General features: G+C 36.9%; 1 protein-coding gene across 4 annotated transcripts in view; it reads right to left on the bottom strand.

Annotated features, from left to right (window-relative positions):
- The window catches only part of LOC142642897 (uncharacterized), a 32827-nt gene extending 16912 nt beyond the window's left edge, over window positions 1–15915 (bottom strand). For 2 of the 4 annotated variants that reach the window (XM_075817334.1, XM_075817335.1), the window contains exons 1-2: window positions 15777–15915; window positions 11195–11405 (exon numbers count right to left, since the gene is read on the bottom strand). In XM_075817334.1, the coding sequence (XP_075673449.1) occupies window positions 11195–11261 (67 nt within the window). In that variant the 5' untranslated portion in view covers window positions 11262–11405; window positions 15777–15915. Of the gene's footprint in view, window positions 1–11194; window positions 11406–15776 lie in introns of those variants that run through there. The other 2 variants (XM_075817338.1, XM_075817337.1) reach the window with 2 other exon arrangements.
- Between the last annotated feature and the right edge of the window lie 7306 nt (window positions 15916–23221).

The raw sequence follows: 23221 nt of genomic DNA, 5'->3' as shown, positions 1-23221 counted from the left end.
ACCGGCCCTAGAGTTGGGCGTATGTTTCCAGTGGATAATCTTCATCTTCCACCTGTTGCTCCGGTGTCTGTTGCTGCTGCTGCTGCTGCCGTGTCTTCCCTACCTTCTCTCTCACTTTGGCACTCTTGTCTTGGTCATGCACCCTCTTCTCGGGTACAACAGTTAGCTTCTAAGGGTCTGTTAGGTTCTGTGTCCAAAGACAATTTTGATTGTACTTCATGCCAGTTAGGAAAACAGCCAGCTTTACCTTTTAATAATAGTGATTCTATTTCTAATAATATCTTTGAGTTAATTCATTCTGATGTTTTGGGACCTTCTCCTGTTGCTAGTATTGGTGGATCTCGATATTTTGTTGTTTTCATCGATGATTATTCTCGTTATAGTTGGATATTTCCTATGAAATCTCGTTCTGAAATTTTGCCAATATACAGTAACTTTGCAAAAATGGTTGAAACCCAATTCTCCAAAAGAATTAAAATATTTCGTTCTGATAATGCTCTTGAATACACTCAATATGCTTTTCAAGCTCTGTTACACTCCTATGGCACTGTACATCATCTAACTTGTCCAGGTACCTCTCAGCAAAATGGTCGAGCTGAACGTAAACTTCGTCATATTCTTGACACTGTTCGTACTCTTCTTCTTTCTGCCAAGGTTCCTCCTCCATTCTGGGGTGAAGCTGCTCTTCATGCTGTTCACACCATTAACCGCATTCCAAGCACTGTCATCCATAATCAAACTCCGTATGAGCGCCTCTTTGGGTCACCCCCTGACTATCATCACCTTCGCTCTTTTGGGTCTGCTTGCTTCGTTCTTCTTCAGTCTCATGAGCACAACAAACTTGAGCCTCGATCTAGACTTTGTTGTTTCCTTGGTTATGGCGAAACACAAAAAGGGTATCGCTGTTATGATCCTGTCTCTCATCGCCTTCGTGTTTCTCGTAATGTTGTCTTCTGGGAACACCGCTTGTTTTTTGAACTCTCTCATTTTCGTTCTTCCCTCACTACCTCATCTGTACTTGAAGTCTTTCCAGAGGAGTCTCATGTTCCTTCTCCAACTCCTATTGATCCTCCTTTAGACTTTTCTATACAAACACCCGTTCCTTTTAATGTCTCTTCTGGCCAGGTCGAAGATGAGCAGATTGATGACGAGCTATCCTAACTCGAGCCTAGGTCCCCCGCTCCTACTCCGCCTGAAGATCCTCCACAAGACCTTCCACCTCCACAAGACATTCCACCTCGTCACTCAACCCGGGTAAGATCCATTCCTACACATTTACTTGATTACCATTGTTACACTGCACTTGCTACCCTCCACGAGCCTCAAACCTATCGTGAGGCCTCCACTGACCCTTTATGGCAGGTTGCAATGAAAGAGGAAATTGATGCATTAACCAAAAACCATACTTGGGACTTAGTTCCTCTCCCTCCTGGACAGTCTGTGGTTGGTTGTAAGTGGATCTACAAGATTAAGACTCGCTCAGATGGGTCCATTGAGCGCTATAAGGCTCGCCTTGTTGCAAAAGGTTTTACACAGGAGTATGGGATTGATTATGAAGAGACCTTTGCGCCAGTTGCCCGCATCTCATCTGTTCGTGCCCTCACCCCATCCTTCCGCTAGAAAATGGGATCTTTTTCAGATGGATGTTAAAAATGCATTCCTTAATGGGGACTTGAGTGAAGAAGTTTACATGCAACCTCCTCCAGGTCTCTCCATTGACTCCAACAAGGTTTGTCGCCTTCGCCGAGCATTGTATGGTCTTAAACAAGCTCCTCGAGCCTGGTTTGCAAAATTTAGCTCTACTATTTCTCGCTTGGGTTACAGCCGGTCCTTATGATGCTGCCTTATTTCTTCGTCGTCTTGATAAAGGCACCATTCTACTTCTCCTCTATGTGGATGATATGATCATAAGCTGGTGATGACCTTAGTGGCATACAAGAACTCAAGGATTTTCTTAGTCAGCAGTTTGAGATGAAAGATCTTGGACATCTTAGCTATTTCTTGGGGCTTGAAATCACTCGTTCCTCAGATGGTCTTTATATTACTCAAGCCAAGTATGCTTTTGATCTTTTGTCTCGTGCTGGACTCACTGACAGCAAAACTGTTGACACTCCAGTTGAGCTTAATGCGCATCTGGCTCCCTCGGGGGGGAAACCATTGTCTAATCCTTCTCTTTACAGACAATTAGTTGGCAGCCTAGTTTATCTCACAGTTACTCGTCCAGACATTTCTTATGCCGTTCATCGGGTCGGCCGTATTTGTACGCTCCACGGTCGACTCACTATGCCGCCGTTCGCGCATTCTTCGTTACCTGAAGGGCACTCTCTTCCATGGCCTTTTCTACTCAGCTCAATCTCCTCTTGTACTTCGTGCATTCTCTGATGCTGATTGGGCAGGAGATCCCACCGATCGTAGGTCCACCACTGGCTATTGTTTTCTACTTGGCTCTTCCTTGATTTCTTGGCGAAGTAAGAAACAAACCTTTGTGGCCCGCTCCAGTACTGAAGCGGAATATCGTGCCCTTGCTGATACCACATCTGAGCTTCTTTGGTTACGATGGCTTCTTACAGACTTAGGTGTGTCTACATCCTCTGCTACACCTCTTTATTGTGATAATCAGAGTGTCATTCACATTGCTCATAATGATGTCTTCCATGAACGGACTAAACATATTGAGATTGATTGTCATTTTATCCGTTATCATCTTGTTCATGGTGCTCTCAAGCTCTTCTCTGTCTCCTCCAAAGATCAACTTGCAGATATCTTCACCAAGTCCCATCCTAAGGGACGCCTTCGTGATTTGGTTGACAACCTCAAGTTGGTCTCACATCCACCTTGAGTTTGAGGGGGGCTGTTAACGTACACTCATATGTGGGCTTGGCCCATTTAGATCACTTACTTGTACTGCACACTGTACTACTTGTACTGCACACTGTACTACTTGTACTGCACTCATATTTACTTGTACAGCACTCATATGCCTCCTATATAAAGGCACTCATGTATATTATTTTACTTGAGAAATACAATACTATTCAATTCAGTATTTCTAACAATAATGATTATAGAAAGATGGAAATAGTGAAAAACAAAAAGGATACATTTTAGTTGACTTACCACCACAGTGTGCCTTTTTAAAGCCAAGATGACATTTTCATCATCCATTTGCTCACATGCCTCTTTGTCAGCAAGAAGAAGTAGAGCCTTATCGAGTCTTTCAGCAACCCATCCCCCCTGACCCTTTCTCCATTTACGGGCATTTTTCAATGAAGGGAAATGGCTCGTCATCTAGCCTAAACTCATAGGTGTTTAGCAGAGGAAGCGAAGAAGGCAATGTCTCCCTTCTATTGGTTCGAATGGGAGGTGTTGGTTGAACCACAGTCTGAAAGGGGGGGGGGTGGCTCAGCAACAACATTGGTTGCTTGGATACTTTGACCTTGTAGTAGTCGTGATCTTTTATTTGGGCCGGCAACCTCGGGAATCACCATGATTGTAGGTCGGGTCTAAGAGGTTAGGATTTCTCCTAACTCCCTCAAAAGGGAGGCAACCAGGTCCTCAACCATAAGTGTCCTTTAAACCACCAAGTCTTCAGCATTGGGGTCCTCACCTACCTTTTGGTCCTCGGTCAAACAAATCTGCAAGGCAGTCCCGTTATCAAAGGGTGGAGAAGAATCCCCTCCATAATGATAAGGACCGAGCTGAAGATTGAAAAAAGGTACGTTTGGGAGAAATTCGGGCAACCAAATGTCTATGTATGAAAGAAGCAGACGGCTTGCCTTTAAAGCACTCCTTGCAGCTTGAAAGCCTCTATATGAAGGCTTGTCCCTGAGGATATTATAGGCGGCATGAAGCTAGCTGTTAGAATGAACAAGGATCTCATATCGAAGGATTTGGTTGAGGTCCCCCACTTCTACAAAGTTGATGTTTAGTCTCACGTACTTTGTATTAGAAAGCAAAAAAAAAAAATAACAAATAAAAAGAGTTAATTAATTAAGGATGAGAGATGACAAATAATAAAATGACGACCGTAATGTCGAAATAAAGCACTACTTGACAACTAAGCCCTACCGACATGGTGTGTCCAGGAAGGTTGGGCATGAGATCTCCCCGAAATGCTAGTTCCCTAAAAACATGAAGAATTCCCTATAAGAATTCTTGTTGGAGTCAGGAAGGCATGAAATTAGCGTTACTCAACCTTGGCAATTCTAGAAGTTATAGCTCAAGGACGGACTGGTTTGGCAGTTATGGACAAAGTTTATGTCGTGGTGGGTAAGTTTCAAGCCGAACCTCCTATTCAGCTCATCTACACAACCCACCACCCGGAACAAGTTTGGCGAACACCTATTAGTGCATTATCTATAGAATCTCAAAAGGTATTTTAGTAGAGGGCTGAAAGGCAACCTGACCCCCCTTATAATGGTTATTAACGGGATGAATGTGGTGTTTAGTCTCCTCCTCTCAACTATCTAACTCTAATTACAAAACTGGATTTGTACATCATCAGGAATGTTATACTTAATCCTAAAAGCCTCTAAGGTTTAGGAGGTGTCGACCAGCCGAGCGATTCTACCCATAACTACACTAAAGAATGATAAAACAAGAAGGTGAAAGTGTACTTATAGGGAGATTGAGAACAAGCTCTGGAAAGGCCTTTCTAAGCAAAACGATAGGAAGAAGCGAAGGAGATATGAGAAGTGAAGTCAAAGATGAAAGAGAGGAAGAAATGAGGCACTGAGCCTTAAAAGGGAATTTATAGGAGGAGAAAAGGCTGGAAAATTGCCACTCATGCCACCCATTGATATTCACGCATTACGGAAACTCAAAACGCAACCAATTGTGGCCATTTATCCAAGATAATTATCAGAAAGCATGTAGAAAAATGAAAGATCAAATCCCGTGCATATAATCATTTAATCCCTAACGGTTAATGTCATAAAGATGTGATGATTACAACAGCACATGTCCTAACATGCCAAGGATTGAGGCACGATCCCACCACTAAACATTGGAAGTGGAATCGTAGGGGGCTATGGTGAGTGAACAAAGTTTGGCCTATTTCAAAACTAGCTCGAGGCCCACAGACCTATAGCCCAACCCACAAGTAAGGGGTCTGTGTTAGGTTATCACATAAGTGACCATGCAGCCGCATTGAGACCCGTGCAGATCTCACCTACTTGCCAAGGAAGGAAGACAATGCCTTAGGAGAGCATGCCATTCGAGCATGGGGTTCAATGCTAGGTTCAAGTTACTAGGGAATCATTATAGAAGCGGAGTCATAGGGCCTACAACCTGACATAAGATTGGACACACTGGAACATTATCCCAGACCCCATGGGCCACCCAAATACCGTGAATGGCAAGGCCCATGTATAAGTAGAATATTCTCTCATCATTGCAAACCCACTAACGGAAGAGTATAAAAAGAAGGAGAGATGGTAGAAGAAGGGATTGGAGCATTTTTGAAGGGGAGAGAAACACGAGTGAGAGAGAGACTATCAACTAACATTTGGGAAAAGTGATCCAGCTCGGGACACTTAAGGGGTACCTCGGCTATCAGAGATCTTCCTCAGGCAGTCAAATTTCTAGCAAAAAACTGCCTCACAATCATTTTTGGCCACCATCTACTAAACAAACTTCGCTTGGGACCTACCATTACGGGCTATACCCAGAGCATAATAAAAATTAATTGGGGGTCCAAGCCCAACAATCCAAACATCATTGTGGGCTTTACAACCACAAAGATTTTTCCCATTGTGATCAAATCGCTATGTCAAATTTAATTTCCACTACACTCTAAGTTAGTTTAGTGATTTGATTGTGTATCCACGTAATTTGAATGTAATTTGAATAATTAATCAATTTAGGTAATTGAATTAAATAACTGGGGTCAATTTATAACCCAATAGAATGGCAAAAATGAAGAACATAATGATGTTGTTGATAGTTTGGCAAGCTAATACTTCAATAATGGTGACTAGTTAGTGTAAGTATAATGTTTTGTCAAGAAAACCCATTTTAATTCGTACTAGCCCGAAATGCAAATATCTCCAAAAAGCTTTGAAATCCTTTGGAATATCTAAAATTTACTGGTACACCCCTTTATCTGTGGGCAATTGAATTCAGCCCTATTTCTATACTGGTTCACGTACCAAAACAGAAAAATCTGGTGGTATTGGCAGGTACGATACAGAATCATCTACCTTGCTTCCAAAGTAATGACTCAAATAATGGCTAGAAATTAAAGAAACCAAAAATAAAAATATCAATTCAAGGGATAGAGCACTTTTTCTTTAAATAGGATGCAAGTCATTGCTACTCTCTCTCTCATTAGCCTATTTCACAAGAAAAATACTAAATTTATTATCACTTTTACTGCAAAATTTTTACAAATTGGCATGATAATGAATGTAATTAGACCACCTAAAAAAATAATAAATAAATATCTAAATTACTTTTTTGTTAGAGTTATGCTATAGATACTAAAAGTTTTACTACGTTGAGCTTACAAATTGATATATTACCAATTATAAAGAGACAATTTAAATATTTAGTTATGAAGTGGTTGAAACTCATTAGTCAAATTTATTGTCACATCAGTTTGTAATTTTTTTTTTTCGTGGATAGAATTCTACTATAGCCTAATCTAAGTGTATGTGTGCGAAGCACTCTCCTAAAAACTTGAACCTCGGCCCTTGCCCCCCATAACATACAAACACTAATACTTGTTGTTAGGTTCTAAAAGTTTAGAACAATTGGCAAACCGTAAGTACAAACTTGTCTAGATATAGATTCCTAGATCTATAGGTTTGATTAGACAATGCTCAAGGTGTTACAAGTCAAAACACAAGAATTTACAAGCTGCAGAAAGAAGAATTCAAATTTTGTGAAATCCGACCAATCGAAAATTAGATTCGACCGATCAAAAATTACAGAAAATCATATTCTATAGAATTTTAACTAAGCCTAATAGCCCATTGGCCCATTAAGTGATTAAGGTTTCAAATCTAATTCTCCTAGTATATAAAGGAAACCATAAGTCACGTTTTGAAGAGACTTTGGAGATGTTCTTGTGAGATCTAAAAGGTATTGTGTCTTCCTCTTTCAAAGTCACTACCAAAAATCATTCTCATACCATTAGAATCAGTAGATCTGAAGTTGCTGCAACAAGATCAATAACTACTGATGATCTAAACCTTCAAAGGTAGTTTTCGAGTCACAAACTAGAGAATTTATGTTGCTAAACCTTTGAGTGAGATCTTAAAGTCACAAACGTGGGATTTTGTGTTGCAGTAAGTCCAAGAAAAGAAGGAGTCTGTGGATTCAAAACTTGCACGTGGTCGCATCAATAAGTTACTACTTGAGATAGCAATAGATTTAGGGTTAAATCTGATTGTAAAAACTTCAATTCTCTTACGGTGAATTTGTTTTACCTTGAGGATAACTAGGTCAAATTCTCCCTAGGTTCTTACCTTGAAACGGTTCGTTTCATCAGTTTCCCTAGATCATCATATCGTGATATTATTTACTTTTTCGCTGCTTTGCATGATATGATTTATTATTGTTTAACCTAGATCTGAATAATTAACCTAATTAATCTTTTGGGCAATATATTAGGTTAAACAATCTGCTTTAAGGTGTCTAAACAGAACAAACACTTGTAAATTAGATGTAGTAAAACTTATAATATCTTTAGCATTATTCTTTTTCTTGTTATTGATGATACACTATTAACACCGATTTGGCTTATGTAGTAAAATTTGCATCATAAAATATAAAAAACTATCATAGCCACATAACTATTTTACAATATTTATACAAACTATTGATGTAAAAAAATGTTTACCGGTTCTCATCTAGAACTACCACTAATGTCACTTTTTTACTTTAACAATAACCATTCACCACATTAGAATTTGTAAAATAGTTTGTAACTTTAGCATTTTTCTTTACAAAATAATCGATAATAATCAGTGGATTTTTCTGAGTTACTTTTGGCTGTGCAACCTAAGGTGACTCATGCAATGAATGTATGGCTGGTTCGGCCTTTTGTGGGAAGTGAAGTGCATACAACTTTAAAGCAGATGTATCCACTTAAGGCACCAGGTCCTAATGGGATGCCTCATCTGTTTTTTCAACACTTTTGGGGCACTTGTGGCGTGGTGGTCACCAAAACGATACTTTATTTTCTAAACCTTGGTATTTCTCCACCTAATTTTAATGACACTCACATTACTCTTGTTCCAAAAATTAAAGAGCCAAAGAAGATAACAAATCATAGGCCTATTAGCTTATGTAATGTTGTTTATAAAATTGCTTCAAAAGCTATTGCAAATAGGCTAAAATTTTTTTTACCTTCGATTATTAGTGATACACAGAGTGCTTTTGTCCATGGGAGACTGATTACTGATAATGTGTTGGTGGCTTTTGAAACCATGCACCATATAAGCACTAAAAAAGGGGGCAAGATTGGGGAAATGGCTCTTAAATTAGACATGAGTAAGGCCTATGATAGGGTGGAATGGGTTGGGCTTGAAAAAGTTATGGAGAAATTGGGTTTTGCTATCCAGATTAGGGATTTGATCATGAGATGTGTTTCTACAGTTACTTACTCAGTTAAAATCAATGGGACTCCACGTGGGCATATTACTCCATCTAGGGGAATCCGTCAAGGAGACCCTTTGTCACCTTACCTTTTCCTCTTGTGTGCAGAAGGCTTGTCTGCTTTAATTCAATCAGCAGTGGAGAGGGGTCAAATGGAGGGTGTGAAAATTTGTAGGGCTGGTCCAAGATTGTCTCATTTGTTTTTTGCAAATGATAGCTTGATTTTTTGCAAGACAACATTAAAGGAGTGTGATGAACTACAACGATTGCTTGCTGTATATGAAAAAGCTTCCGGTCAAAATTTAAATCGTGCAAAAACATCTTTGTTTTTTAGTAGTAACACTTCAAGGGAAGTTCAAGAGGAGATTAAACATTGGTTTGCTGCCCAAATAATTAAGCAACATCAGAAGTATCTTGGCTTACCTTCTTTGGTGGGGAAAAATAAGAGACTTACCTTCAATGCTATTAAGGAGAAATTGGGGAAAGTATTGGCAGGTTGGAAAGAAAAATTGTTGTCCAAGGCGGGAAAAGAAGTATTGATTAAAGCTGTAGCTCAAGCAATTCCAACCTACACTATGAGTTGTTTCAAACTTCCGGATTCACTTTGTGAGGAAATGAAGGGGATGATTAGGAATTTTTTGTGGGGTCAACGAAAGGAAGAGAAGAAAATTGCATGGCTTAGTTGGCAAAAAATGTGTGAGCCTAAGTGTAATGGTGGATTGGGTTTTAAGAATTTAAAATTGTTTAATAAGGCTTTGCTCGCAAAGCAAGGGTGGCATCTTCAAATGGGCAGCGAGTCTCTTGTTTATAGGGTACTTAAAGCCAAATATTTCCCAACAAGTGATTTTATTCATGCTTCGATTGGCCACAACCCATATTATACATGGAGGAGTTTACTCTCTGCCCAAAGCTTAGTCATTGAAGGTATGCGATGGAGAGTTGGTAATGGAGCAAATATTAAGATTTGGCGAGATAAGTGGCTGCCTGGGGTTTCATCTTATCAAGTACTTTCACCAAGGCTGTTTGTGAGTTCTGATATGAATGTTGTTGAATTGATTGAGACAGGAACTGCAAGGTGGAAAACTGACGTGATTGACACCCTATTTCTCCCTCATGAAGCCGAATTGATTAAGAGTATTCCCTTGAGTGCTACTCTTCCAGCAAATAAAATGGTTTGGGCTGAAACTTCAACTGGAAATTTTACTGTTCGCAGTGCTTATCAACTTGCTGTTAAATTGATTATAAGTTCTACTAGTGGAACTACTTTTGATGGTAGTTCATTGAGGAAGTTTTGGAAGCAAATTTGGTCTTTGCCCATTCCTCATAAGGTGCGACATTTTTGTTGGCGTGCTTGTCGAGACACTTTACCGACCAAAGTCAAGTTAATGAATCGGAATGTGATTGCAGAAAACAAGTGTATTTGCTGTCATGGTGAAGTTAAGACAAATGGTCACATTTTTTGGAGCTGTCCTAAAGCACAAGACACCTGGGCTGCTTCAAAATTACAGCTACTGCCTTCGAATGTTCATGTTGATTCTTTCATGGACTTGCTATAGTTTGTTATGATGATTAATGTAGGTACAGAGGAAAAAATTTCACAGCTTGTAACAACGGCTTGGGCTCTTTGGTGTACCAGAAATGAGATTCTTTATGGTGGTGAAGGGAAAACAAGTTCGGACATTGCTCTTTGGACAACAAATTATCTTCAAGTGTATTGGTCTGCAATAGATTCATGCCTTCATGCTACATCAGACCCGGTTCAGCCCCTACCTGATGCTCACCAACAGCCTCTGCTTTCGGTTTGGATTCCTCCTCCAGTGGGTTTACTTAAAATCAATGTAGATGGGGCTCTTTTTTCATCAAGGAAGCAAGCTGGAATTGGCGTTGTAATAAGAGATAGTGCAGGCAGATTAAGGGCAGCCTTGTGCAGAAAAATTAAAGCTTCATTGGGGTCCCTCGAAATTGAAGCTAAAGCTTATGAAGTGGGTTTGTTGCTTGCAAAGCATTTGGGGCTGCGAGGTGTAGTGTTGGAAGGTGATTCGTTGATAATTTCTAATGCTCTTTAGCGGCTTACAATGTCACCCACTTCTATTGATGCTATTGTGGAAGGCATACATGCTTTAGATGCTGAAATCGGTGTTGTTAATTTCTCTCATGTACGCAAGTTTGGCAATAACCCAGCTCATATTTTAGCAAGACAAGCTCAAAACCTTGTCAATGATGTAATATGGATTAAAGAGATTTCTTGCTCTATTCAGCAAGCTCTTGTCTAGGATGTATCTGTTTTGTGATGTTATAATAATAGTCTCAGTGTGTTTCCTATCAAAAAAAAAAAAATCTATGTAAAATTTGTATGATAGGGTGTGGTCAATACCAACACTATTATCACCTAAGTTAAAATATTCCTAAGATCACTCATTTGGTAATGCAACTTTTGCAACAAAAAAAAAAAAAAAAAAAAAAAAAGAGGGGTAACAAGCGATTTCATAAAACTTTTCACTTAGGAAGTTAGGATATTCCAAAACACATTCGTGCGTAATTTTGTTAATTTGTGTAACTGCACGCATACAAGAGATAAAAAGAGAGCACTTACAATTGTCATAAGTCTCCCTCTCTTCCTGTGCGACATTCCCGCTTGTCTCCACAGCTCTTGGTATCATTTCTTCTTGTAATGTTGAAACACCTGACCTAACTTCTTTGGGTATGTCAAAAAATAATCGGTTGCCCTAATGATGTAGCTGCATCCGATTGAGTTAACCGCCAAAGCCGTCTGCAGACTAGTATCTCCGGCAATAGGCACTTTTCTGTGATTTGTAAAACTGTTAAATTCAAAGTTTGATACATGTAGTCGTTTGCAGAGAGCTTCTCCATGAGTCAATTAAGTAGAGGGAGAATCAATATGCTGTTGTTCGAAATGATTGAAAGGAAAAAAAATCCTTGTTGCCTTCAGTCTTGTAAGATGCACGCACCCTCTTTGATTTTTTTTTTTTTTTTAAAGAAATAAGATTAGATGAATAATACACGAACTAATTCATTGTAAGATATGATGAATGTAAATTGGAAAACAAAATTAGGAGAATAGAAGAAGAGGTACTACTAAAAATAATATGTAATCTATACTATTATTTAAAAGATTTCTTCCTATTTGAGTTAGACTTTTCAATGGTTTAAAAATATCTCAACGCCATAATTTTAATAGTCCATTTGGTTGAAGGAAATAGAATAGAGTAGATTTAGCACAAAATTAACTTAATTTTAGCTAACTCTACTCTTCTCCCCTCACTATTCCTTCCTTTCCCCCTTCATCCAAACAAATATAAGTAAAGACAAAATTAAAGGTCTGTTTGGCAACATTACTCAAACACAAAACTACACATTTTAAACACACAAACACACATTCCATACACTTTTTCACCCACACGTATATAAAAAACACCCAAATAATTTTACTTAAACTCCTTTACCAAAAACCCCCCCTAAATGTTCATTAGTCTCTTTTCTTTTCTTTTCTTTTCTTTTTTTTTTTTCAGTTTTTCCAGTTTGTTCGTTAGAGGTTGATAAAATCTGCAAATGGCAATTGGTTGTTTTTAAATACCAAATATCTCCCACACCAAATAAACCCCAAATACAAATCCAACAAATTTTACAGAACACACATCTACCACTAAACCCATGTTGAAATGAAACCCAAATAAATAAATAAAAAATATATCAATCAACCCCAAATCCAAATAAAAAAATATTCAATCAACTCCAAAAACAAATCCAAAAAATATACGGAACAAGCATCTACAACAAAACCCATATTGGAATCAACCCCAAATTCGAAAATATTCAATGAACCTTTTAATACACCACCAACATCAGCCAAAATTTAAACTAAAAATAAAATAAAAAAGAAGAGAAACGAAACGTAAAACAGAGAGAGAGAGAGAGAGAGAGATCTGAGGCAGAGAGTGTTGGTAGTGCAAGAAAGAGAAAGATAAAGATAGATGAGAAGTAATGGAGGTAACGAAAGAGAAAGAGAGAGAATGTGAGAGAGATGAGAGCTTTTGAATTTTATTGATGAAGACGAGTCCAAGAAGTAACAAAGAGTCGTCCTGTGAGAGAGAAAAAATGCATTTGTGTTTTGTTAAATCAATTATGTGTGTTCGTCTCAAAATAAAAAATAAATAAATAAAATATTAAAAAAAAACCTCTGAGTATGTATGGTCCCGTGATTTTCATAATATTCACAAGTGTAACTCTCTTTTTTTATTATTATTATAGGAGAATTATTACTTAAGTGCTAAATACGTGGCCTCTACTGGTTTTCTAAATACATATTTTAAGCCACCTATTGAGTTCTGTTATCTAAATACCCTTAAAAGAGTTCTCCTACCAAACAATTCACTCCAAAGAGTGACCCATAATTATGAGTATTTAAATCACAAAAAACAGTTTTCAAATGTGAAATGCCCTTACCAAACAGGTCCATAAATTGCCTATGTGGGTTATTCATGATATTTGTGTATAGATTGACTTTATCTTTTGAGAAATGAAAAAATAAATTAAGTGAGAATTAACTGATCCTTATCATCTTATCAAAAACAAAAAAATGATCCTCATCATCTGCCCATATATGAAAGCTACTTTTAATTATTATTATTATACATTTTTTTAGATATAATAAAATATCAATTTATAACATTCAATAATAAATATTTTTACCATGAATTATGCCAAGATGCTAATTGACTTTTAGTATAGGTCAGGTTTATACCATAAATATGTTATTTTGCCGCAAAAGATTTTACAACTAAGCTTACCAAAACTCATTAATCATCTCAAGGTTTTCAGAATCAAAATAAAGTGGAGCAAAGCCATTGCATCCTCAAAGATGTTGGATTGTAGTAATTATCTCGGATTCAGATCCTCTAGAGTTCCTAGGGTACTCTACCAAGTAGAGTTCATTAAATCCTAACCACTCTTTAATGATTTAATGGTCTAGATTTTGCCACGTCAACATTTTATTAATAATCATCTTAATTGTTTTGTTTACAACATTATTTTATTATTTCAAGAATATTATTAATGAAATGCTGACATGGCAAAATCTAGACCATTAAATCATTAAAGAGTGGTTAGGATTTAATGAACTCTACTGGTAGAGTACCCTAAGAACTCTAGAGGATCTGAATCCAATTATCTCGTGTCTGTTATGGATAACAAGCCTCTCAAATTTTGAATGAGTCAAAATGTAATTTTATAAAATGTAGTGGTGTTTGTGTAATTTAGTAAAGTAGGGGTTGGTGGACCCATGGACTAGGCTTGATTTTATTGGACTTAGCTTTTGTTTATTTATTGGGCGCATTGGGTCAAAAATATGATTGGGTTAATTGGTTTTGGCAATATGGATTTTGGGCCTTCGAAGTCATGATGGGCTTGGGTCATTAGGATGACACATATTTTCATAGCACTCAAACATGTGGAAATATTTTCACCACCCTAAAAACGGAATAAAAATACTTAAATATTGTTACTAGACAGGCCTAAATTGTACAACTTTGGGTTGGTTCTTGTGGGTTTGACATATGGATTTTTTGCACTGCTATTATACTTAAATGAAAATTTGGCCCAATATAGGTTTTAGGTTATTGAGTTATGATTCAACTTGCAAGTTACTAGTCAAATAATAGGTGCAATCAAAATATAAATATAATTAAAAATATTTTTCAAAAAATATCTAAAAGGTTAAAAACTGATTGATGAATTTTTAATAAAAGATATAAGCATATAACAACAAACTTATACAATATTAATTATTGAAAATTCTGTGTAAGATTTTTTTTTTTTTTTCAAAAAGAGCTCAAAAATATTTCTCTTAGGTTCCGAAGAGATCATAATTTTTTTAAAATTTTTTTAACAAAAATTTATAATGATAAAATCCTTAATTTACAATATATACATAAATATAGTCAATATTCAAAAAAAAAAATAGTAAGTCATAAATGAATATTGAGTTTAGCAATTTAGAGAAATATATAATTAAAAGTTACGATTATGAAAAAAAAAATAAACATATTATAAAAATGGCAACGCATACACAAGTACGAATGACTTATTCAGAGAAAAAAAAATTATGAAATTAGTTTAAAAGTTTGAAATGAAAATAATTTAATTTATTCGAAAGTTTGTAATTTTATTCTGAACTTTATATAATTTAAAAATATATATATTTTGGAGATTTTCATTAATAAATCATAAATGATATTGTATTTGTCGATTTCTTTCTTTAATAGCATTCTAATCTTTTCAAAAGGACAAATATAAAAGGAATTTAAAAATAATTTTTTTAAATCAGATAAATAAATCATTTCTAGTATAAGAAAAATCATGGTTTATTCTTTAAGAACTCATCCAAGTTGAATAGGATATAAAGAGCCCATCAATTTTTATTGGGTTTGATCAGATCATATATTTAATGGTCTAATGATTTTAAGGTGAATTTTTTAATGTAATGCCTTTTGCACTTAATATATATAATTCCTCAAGATTTTCAAAGATGGATGTGGACAAAATCTTTAAAACCTTAAAGATTTTTGTGTAGTCTATATAGATGATATTCTTGTGTTCTCTAAAACAATGGAAGAACATAAAAAGGCATCTTAAAGTTGTTTGTGAAAAATTCAAAAAAAATATATGTGGAATCAATAGTCCTTTCCCGAAAGAAAATTGAGGTAGAAGAGGAATCTATATAATTCTTAGCAGTTAGGCTTAGTTTTATATCAATCAGTTTTGAAACTATATGTTTCAAGCCTTAAGCTCCTCCCAAACCAGATCTAATCTTCCTCTTCATTTTTCCTCTCTCTTCTCTATTTATACTTTATTATTTTAATTATTTATTTGCGTGTGTAGTTAGTTTTACCATGGCTCAGTGGGGGTGCTGTTTTGTTTCTTCCTGTTTTGGGAACCATAATGTAGATTGTTGGGGGGTGATTCAACTCGGGCATTATCTTTTAACAGGAGCTTGTGTTGGAATGATGGTCCGAGGGTTTAGGCTTAAAATTGGGTGGTGATTGAGCCACTGTGTACGGTTGTGTATTGCGGTGGTTATGGTTGATGTGTGACAGTTTGTGTGATGAGAGAAATAGAAATAGAAATAGAAATAACAGGTGGAAGGATTTTGGGGATACCTTGGCTATGCTGTTGATGTAGTCGTTGCAGTCGAATGCTCTACCACTGAGTTACAGTATTTATTCAGCCAAAAAAAAAAAAAAAAAAGATGTATTCGTCGCTGTTATTGGAGTGGTTGTGAGTTTTAGTGGCTCTCTGAGCTTCAACTTCAAAGAAGTACGTGTACAAGATGTATAAAGATAAGATAAAGACCAATTCAATAATACATGGTCAATAATGCATTGTACGAGATTCATTAATGCGATTCAATAATGCATTGTACGAGATTCAATAATGCATATATCTTATAATTATTAGTAGACACTCACAACACGTGCTTTCTTGAGTCCAACTACTCGTGGACTATAAGGTTATTTTGAACCCACCAAATGCCTTATAGAAAAAGCCACTAATTTTATGCATTTTATCTCAAAAATACTCCACATCAGTGTTTTTAAAAATGTACATATTTGCACATTTGCTACAGTAATTATAGATATATACACAGTTACGATCACTTTTACATTTTATATTTTATTAATTTTTTCTCTCTCCTTTACCTCACTCTCTTTTTTCTCTCTGGACCCTCTCACTCTCTCCTCACTCTTGCCACCGCCGATCACCATAGCTCTTGACAGAAGAAGAAGATGCAACCACCAACCTAGTAACACCCAACCACCACCACCCCATGGAAAACCAAAATCATACCAAACCCAACTCAAATGAACTCAAACCCAACTGCCGAGACCAACAAACAATTGTAATATACACCAAGGTGAAGTTAAGAACTTTACACTAGTAAAGGTCAACGTCAATCAGCATCGATCAACACCAAGGTGAAGTTAAGAACCTGATCTAGCGTCAATCAGCGTCGATCAGAGCTGGGTATTTGGTTGAATGGGAGGCGTCAATTTTGTTGCACACTAGCTGGGTTGAATGGGTATTTAGGTGGGTTGATGTTGATGATGGGTGGGTTCAGAAAGAAGAAGAAAGAGGAGGAAGAAAAGAAAGAGGAAACGACAGAGAGAAAAGGAAATAGAAAGAAGAGGAAGAAAAGGTTAATGTTTATTGGTTTCTCAACCCAAAAAAAAAAAAGTTAATGTTTATTGGGAGATAAAATAATATTAAAAAAGAATATCAAATATTATTTAGATAAATTATACTATATAATAGATGGATTGACGTGGGTATTTTGTAAAAATGAATTTGTAAAATAGAAAAAGTAGCTTATATTATGCAAAATAGATGATAAGTTTGCATCGATGTAAATGCTCTTATTTCTTTCGTTTTCTATCCTTTCTTTTCTTCATTTCATACCCGAATACAACAAAGACTACAGCCTAGAATTTTTATCCCATATTTGTCTCAAATTTGATACCCCCAATTTATTTTGGCTTGGATTTTTTTTTTTTTTTTTTTTTGGTGGGAGAGAATATTTATTAAAAAAAAGAGTGGGGTTTGGTCCAGTGTCCATGGTTCTCAATTTCAGACCTAAGAGCATCCACATCAGTTCATTCATTTTACACATCTATTTTTACACTAAAAACCTACTTTTTCTATTTTACATATCCACTTTTACAAAACACCCACATCAGTTCATCTATTTTATCACCTCTTTTAATTAAATAATCAATTTTCTCCATTTTTTTATTATTTCCCTCAACCACCCCTTTAATACGCGCGCTCTCTCTCTCTCTCTCCCTCCCCATTTTTTCTGATTTTTTCCTCTCTCTCTCTATACCCATCTCTCTCTACCCACTCTCTACCCATCTCTCTACCCAGATCAACTCTCTCGATCACGATTAGATCCGACTAGATCAGACCCACGACAGGGCAGCTCCGACACCGCGACCCACGTCCACCACTCTGGCCTTGCTCCTGGGCCGCACCACGGGGTGTCACGGCCCATCCATGCTAGTGTGGGAGACAGCAGCGCAGTAGTTGGAGGAGCGCAGGGCCGACTAGGGGTACTCGAAGCTCGTGGTGGCTCTGGACATCATGTGGAATGAAGCTCGATCTCTCCCTAACTCAGACCCATAAGCACTGACCGATCTCTCTAGCTCCGATCCACAAGTACCGATCAAATCCGAGATCTCCCTTGCTCCGATCATTCCATTCGTTCCACAAGCATCGATCAAGCACCGGTCGTTCCGATCAGGCACCGATCTGTCTCTCTGTGTTTTTTTTTGTTTTGAGCAAGTGTATCTCTGTTGATTTGTCTGTGTGGATGTGTTTATGTGTGGGTGCGTTTGTGTGCATCTGAGGAAAAAGAAGAAGATGAGGGGAGAACTGAGTTTGTTGAGCATGAACAAGAGAGAGAAAAAAAGGAGGAAAAAAGAAAACAATAAAATATTGAATGAACGAGTTACAGTAGCTGTGTATATTTACACGGTTACAAAAGCTCGTGGATGGATTTGCAAGATTTTACACGGTTTTACACTTACTGACGTGGGATTTTTTTTGACCAAAATGTGTAAAATGAAGGATTTTTTATATTATAGAAGATTATAAAAGAACTGATGTAGATGATAAGTTCGCATCAATGTGAATGCGCTTATTTCTTTCGCTTTCTATCCTTTCTTTTCTTCATTTCATACTTGAATACAACAAAGACTACAGCCTGGAATTTTCATCCCATATTTGTCTCAAATTTGATACCCCCAATTTATTTTGGCTTGGATTTTTTTTTTTTTTTTTTTTTGGTGGGAGAGAATATTTATTAAAAAAAAAGAGTGAGGTTTGGTCCAGTGTCCATGGTTCTCAATTTCAGACCTAACCACACGGTCTCACTGGATTAACTGCACACCTTTTATGCCAAAAAAAAAAAAAACAGGAAACCGCTCAAATTGTAATTAGACCATACAGTTCTAAGAACCGTAACTGGTTTTCACAGTTCGCACAATTCCCTTTAAAAAAAAGTTAACGGCGTTGTTCTGGGATAGATACCACATTTAGGTCGGAAAACAGATATCGCTCGGTGAAGAATTGGAATAAAAAAATCAAGAGAGAAATAAAAAAAGAAAACAGAGAGCCACATTTTACATTATAAACGATTTCCACCTGAATGAATTCATCCTGTCGCAGCATGACGTTGATCGCCTAAAGCAACCCATAGTTGGTCGCTCCTTTCTTCTTCTTCTTCTTCTTATGCGTTTCACATCCTCTGCTCTGGTTCTTCTCCTCTTCTTTTTCAGTTTTTTGTCTGTGGTAATGTCTGCCACTTCAATGCCTTATGCTTTGTTTTATGTGTTATTTCTTAGAATTGCGAGCCTTCACATGACTATTTCAGCCTTTTGGTCATTCAGTCATTCGAGTTGACTAAGACTTCCTCCACTTTACATTAAGAACATTCTCATAAGATGTTTCAAAAAAAAAATGTCATTTTGACACACCAAACACCTACTTTATCATTTTACCGCATCATTTTACAACATCTCATTTATCAGATATTTTATCCTTCAATTCTGTACATTAAAATAATATTTCTAACAAATTAAAATAATATGTTATCTCCTCCCATCGTCAATAGCAACAACACCAGCATCAACGGCATAACCAACACCACTGCCGCAACAACACCGACAGCCACCACCGGCACAAACTCACATCCACCAACACCACCTTATAAATAAATAAATAAATAACCACAACCAAAAAAAAAAAGAAGCGAAAAAGAAAACAATAAAATTTTGAATAAACGAGCTACAGTAGCTGTGTAAATGTACACGGTTACTGTAGCTCGTGGATGGATTTGCAAGATTTTACACGGTTTTACACTTACTGACGTGGGAGTTTTTTTGACCAAAATGTGTAAAATGAAGGATTTTTTGTATTATAGAAGATTATAAAAGAACTAATGTAGATGATAAGTTTGCATCGATGCGAATGCTCTTATTTCTTTCGCTTTCTATCCTTTCTTTTCTTCATTTCATACCCGCATACAACAAAGACTACAGCCTGGAATTTTCATCCCATATTTGTCTCAAATTTGATACCCCCCAATTTATTTTGGCTTGGATTTTTTTTTTTTTTTTTTTGGGTGGGAGAGAATATTTATTGAAAAAAAGAGTGAGGTTTGGTCTAGTGTCCATGGTTCTCAATTTCAGACCTAACCACACGGTCTGACCGGATTAATTGTACACCTTTTATGCCAAAACAAAGCAAGAAACCGCTCAAATTGTGGTTAGACCGTACGGTTCTAAGAACCGTAACCAGTTTTCATGGTTTGCACAATTCCCTTAAAAAAAAAGTTAACGGCGTTGTTTCGGGATACATACCACATTTAGGTCGGAAAACAAATATCGCTCGGTGAAGAATTTGGATAAAAAAATCGAGAGAGAAATAAAAAAGAAAACAGCGAGCCACATTTTACATTATAAACGATTTCCACCTAAATGAATTCATCCTGTCGCAGCATGACGTTGGTCGCCTAAAGCAACCCATAGTTGGTCGCTACTTTCTTCTTCTTTTTCTTCTTCTTCTTCTTCTTCTTCTTCTTCTGCGTTTCACATCCTCTACTCTGGTTCTTCTCCTCTTCTTTTTCAGTTTTTTGTCTGTGGTAATGTCCGCCCCTTCAATGCCTTATGCTTTGTTTTATGTGTTATTTCTTAGATTTGCAAGCCTTCACGTGACTATTTTAGCCTTTTGGTCATTCAGTCATCCGAGTTGACTAAGACTTCCTCTACTTTACATTAAGAGCATTCTCATCAGATGTTTCAAAAAAAAATGCAATTTTGACACACCAAACACCTACTTTATCATTTTACCACATCATTTTACAACATCTCATTTATTAGATGTTTTATCATTCAATTCTATACATTAAAATAATATATCCAACAAATTAAAATAATATATTATCTCATCCCATCGTCAACAGCAACAACACCAGCATCAACGGCACAACTAACACCATTGCCGCAACAACACCGACAGCCATTGTTAAGGACATATTTTATGTAGTTGGCTAATCCTTTGACAAAACACACTTTACTTATATTTGGATTGATCTAGGATGTGTTTAATACTTCAAAGAACATGTTGTTCAAGTCTAGTATTGAAGCCATGAAGATTGGACCAAGAAACAAGTGAAGAAAAGGTGTTTACTAAAGCTGGACACCTAGGGATAGTTGCTGGACACCTGGTGGACAGCTGCTCGACAGCTACTCGACAGATGCTATCTATCGAGGTTTAATGAGACCGGACAGATGCTATCTATCAAGGTTACGAAAATCAGAATTTTCAGATCTGATTTTTGGGCCAAGCTTTTGTATTTGTGTAGGGTTTCTTTTCTCACAACCCTAGACATATTATAAGGCTTATTTTAGAAGCCGTCACATAAGAGAATACAATGAGAACAATTGAAAAAGGTGACCGAAACCTTATTCTCTCAAAAAGAAGCTACTGCGTCTGTACGCCTTAGGGTTTTGTAACCAAGTGCTTCTTGATCTTCATTGTTGATAAAGTGAAGAACTTTGCAACCAACATCTTCTTCTCTAGTTGGTGATTGAAGTTGCGTACTGAGATCTACGCAATTGGTTAGTCACGTACTAGGATTCGTGCATCAAAGGGTGGCGTTCATATATTGAAGAGTTCAGAGGTTCTAAAGCGGTAGAATGTTTTTGCTGTGAGTTCATCTACGGGGATTGTAAAGTCTAGGGACAAAGGTTTTGTACTAGATCTGAAACTTCTCTTTACTATAGTGAATTGCTTTTCGGGAAGGTTTCCCCCCAGGTTTTTTACTATGAAACTGGTTGGTTTCATTGGTTTTCTGGAGTCATCATATCTTGTCTTTTTTATTTTTCCATTGCACTTAGTTTTGACATGATATTGATGTTTGTTTGTTTAACAAGTTTTATGCATAATAAATCTAATTAACAACTTTGGTTTAAAACTTGTTAATTTTATCAATCGAGGTCTAAATTTCCCAACAAGTGGTATCAAAGCGGGTACACTCTGATTGGATTAATTTCCTGAGTGTGATCCTTGACCCCCGCTGTCATGGATCATGGATAATCTCTTTTGATTCCTCCTTTATTTGATGGCACTAATTATGCGTACTAGAAAGTCTATATGAAAGTGTTTTTGCAGGCTCTAGGTGAACATGTATGATAAGCTATTGAAGTTGGCTAGATTAAGCTAAAGGAATCGTCGGTGGATTGGGATGATGCAACAATTATAGCGGCAAATTTCAACAGTAGAGCCTTGAATGCTTTGTTTTGTGGGGTGACCAATGAGGAATTTCAAGAAAATTTCATCCACAGAAGTTGCTAAAGAAGCATGGACCATTATTGAGACCACCTATGAAGGTATCATGGCAGTAAAGACTGTGAAGCTTCAAAGACTCACTAGCAGTTTTGAAGAAATAAGGATGGAGGAGGATGAGACCTTTGATGAGTTCTATGCTAAACTCATGGATATTGTGAATTCTACCTCCAATCTTGGAGAATCTATTATGGAATCCAAAATTGTTAGGAAAATCCTTAAGTCCTTACCCAAAAGATTTTCTGCCAAGATCACTGCCATTGAAGAAGCAAAGGACATTGATCAAATTCCTTTGACTGAGCTCGTAGGGAACCTTCAAACCTATGAGATGGAATTAGGCTCAATGGGAAAAGGTGGAGAGAGTAAAAATTTAGCTCTTACGGGTATAAAGGAAGAGATTGAGGACTCTGAAGATGAAGATGATGATGATAAGGATCTAACTTTCACAACTGATGAGATTATCAAGCTTCTTCAGTTTAGGAAAAAAGATAAGGGCAAACCTCCTAGGAAATCATCTGGGAACGGTAAGAATGAGAAGCCCCCCATCCAATGCCATGAGTGCAAGGGTTTTGGACATATGAGGATAGAGTGCCCAAACTATCTTATGAAGGAAAAGACCAAGAAGTAAAATGATAAAGGGTTGGTTGCTACTTGGAGTGACACTGAGAATGACTCTTCTGATGAGTATGTGGATGAATGTAGGTACGTTTTGGCCTTTGCTGCCTCAACCGATAAGGTGATTGTGGAGAGTGCTAGTGACAGTGATGATTCTTCTGATGATGAAGTATCCAAGAAGTTGACCATTCAGGAAGCCTATGATAAGCTATATACTGAATTCATAAAATCTGAAAAGACTTCTCATCTTTGTAGAAAAGAGTTTAATGAGGTAAAAACTGAAAAGGCTGATATGTTAGTCAAACTAGATGAGACTACAAGGTTAGTTGAGACTCTCATTGTAGAGAACACCTCATTAGAAGATAATGTCAAGAATCTTGAGGTTGAGCTTAGTCAAGCTAGAACTCAAATAGAGAGGATGTCTAGTGCAAAGCTTGAAGAGGTCTTGAGTGCTCAAAAACCTAGTTCTGATAAGACTGGCTTAGGATATGTTGTTTCCTCCGACCCCTCCTCTTCCACGGCTTTTGGATCAAGGACTGTCATTGTGCCTTAATTCGAGAAAGGTAATAAAGGTATAAAATCCAAA

This window comes from Castanea sativa, chromosome 7 (assembly GCF_040712315.1).
Source record: "Castanea sativa cultivar Marrone di Chiusa Pesio chromosome 7, ASM4071231v1".
NCBI classification, from domain to species: Eukaryota; Viridiplantae; Streptophyta; class Magnoliopsida; order Fagales; family Fagaceae; genus Castanea; species Castanea sativa.
The sequence above is the reverse complement of the archived record's forward strand: the minus strand, read 5'-3'. Positions and strand labels throughout refer to the sequence as shown.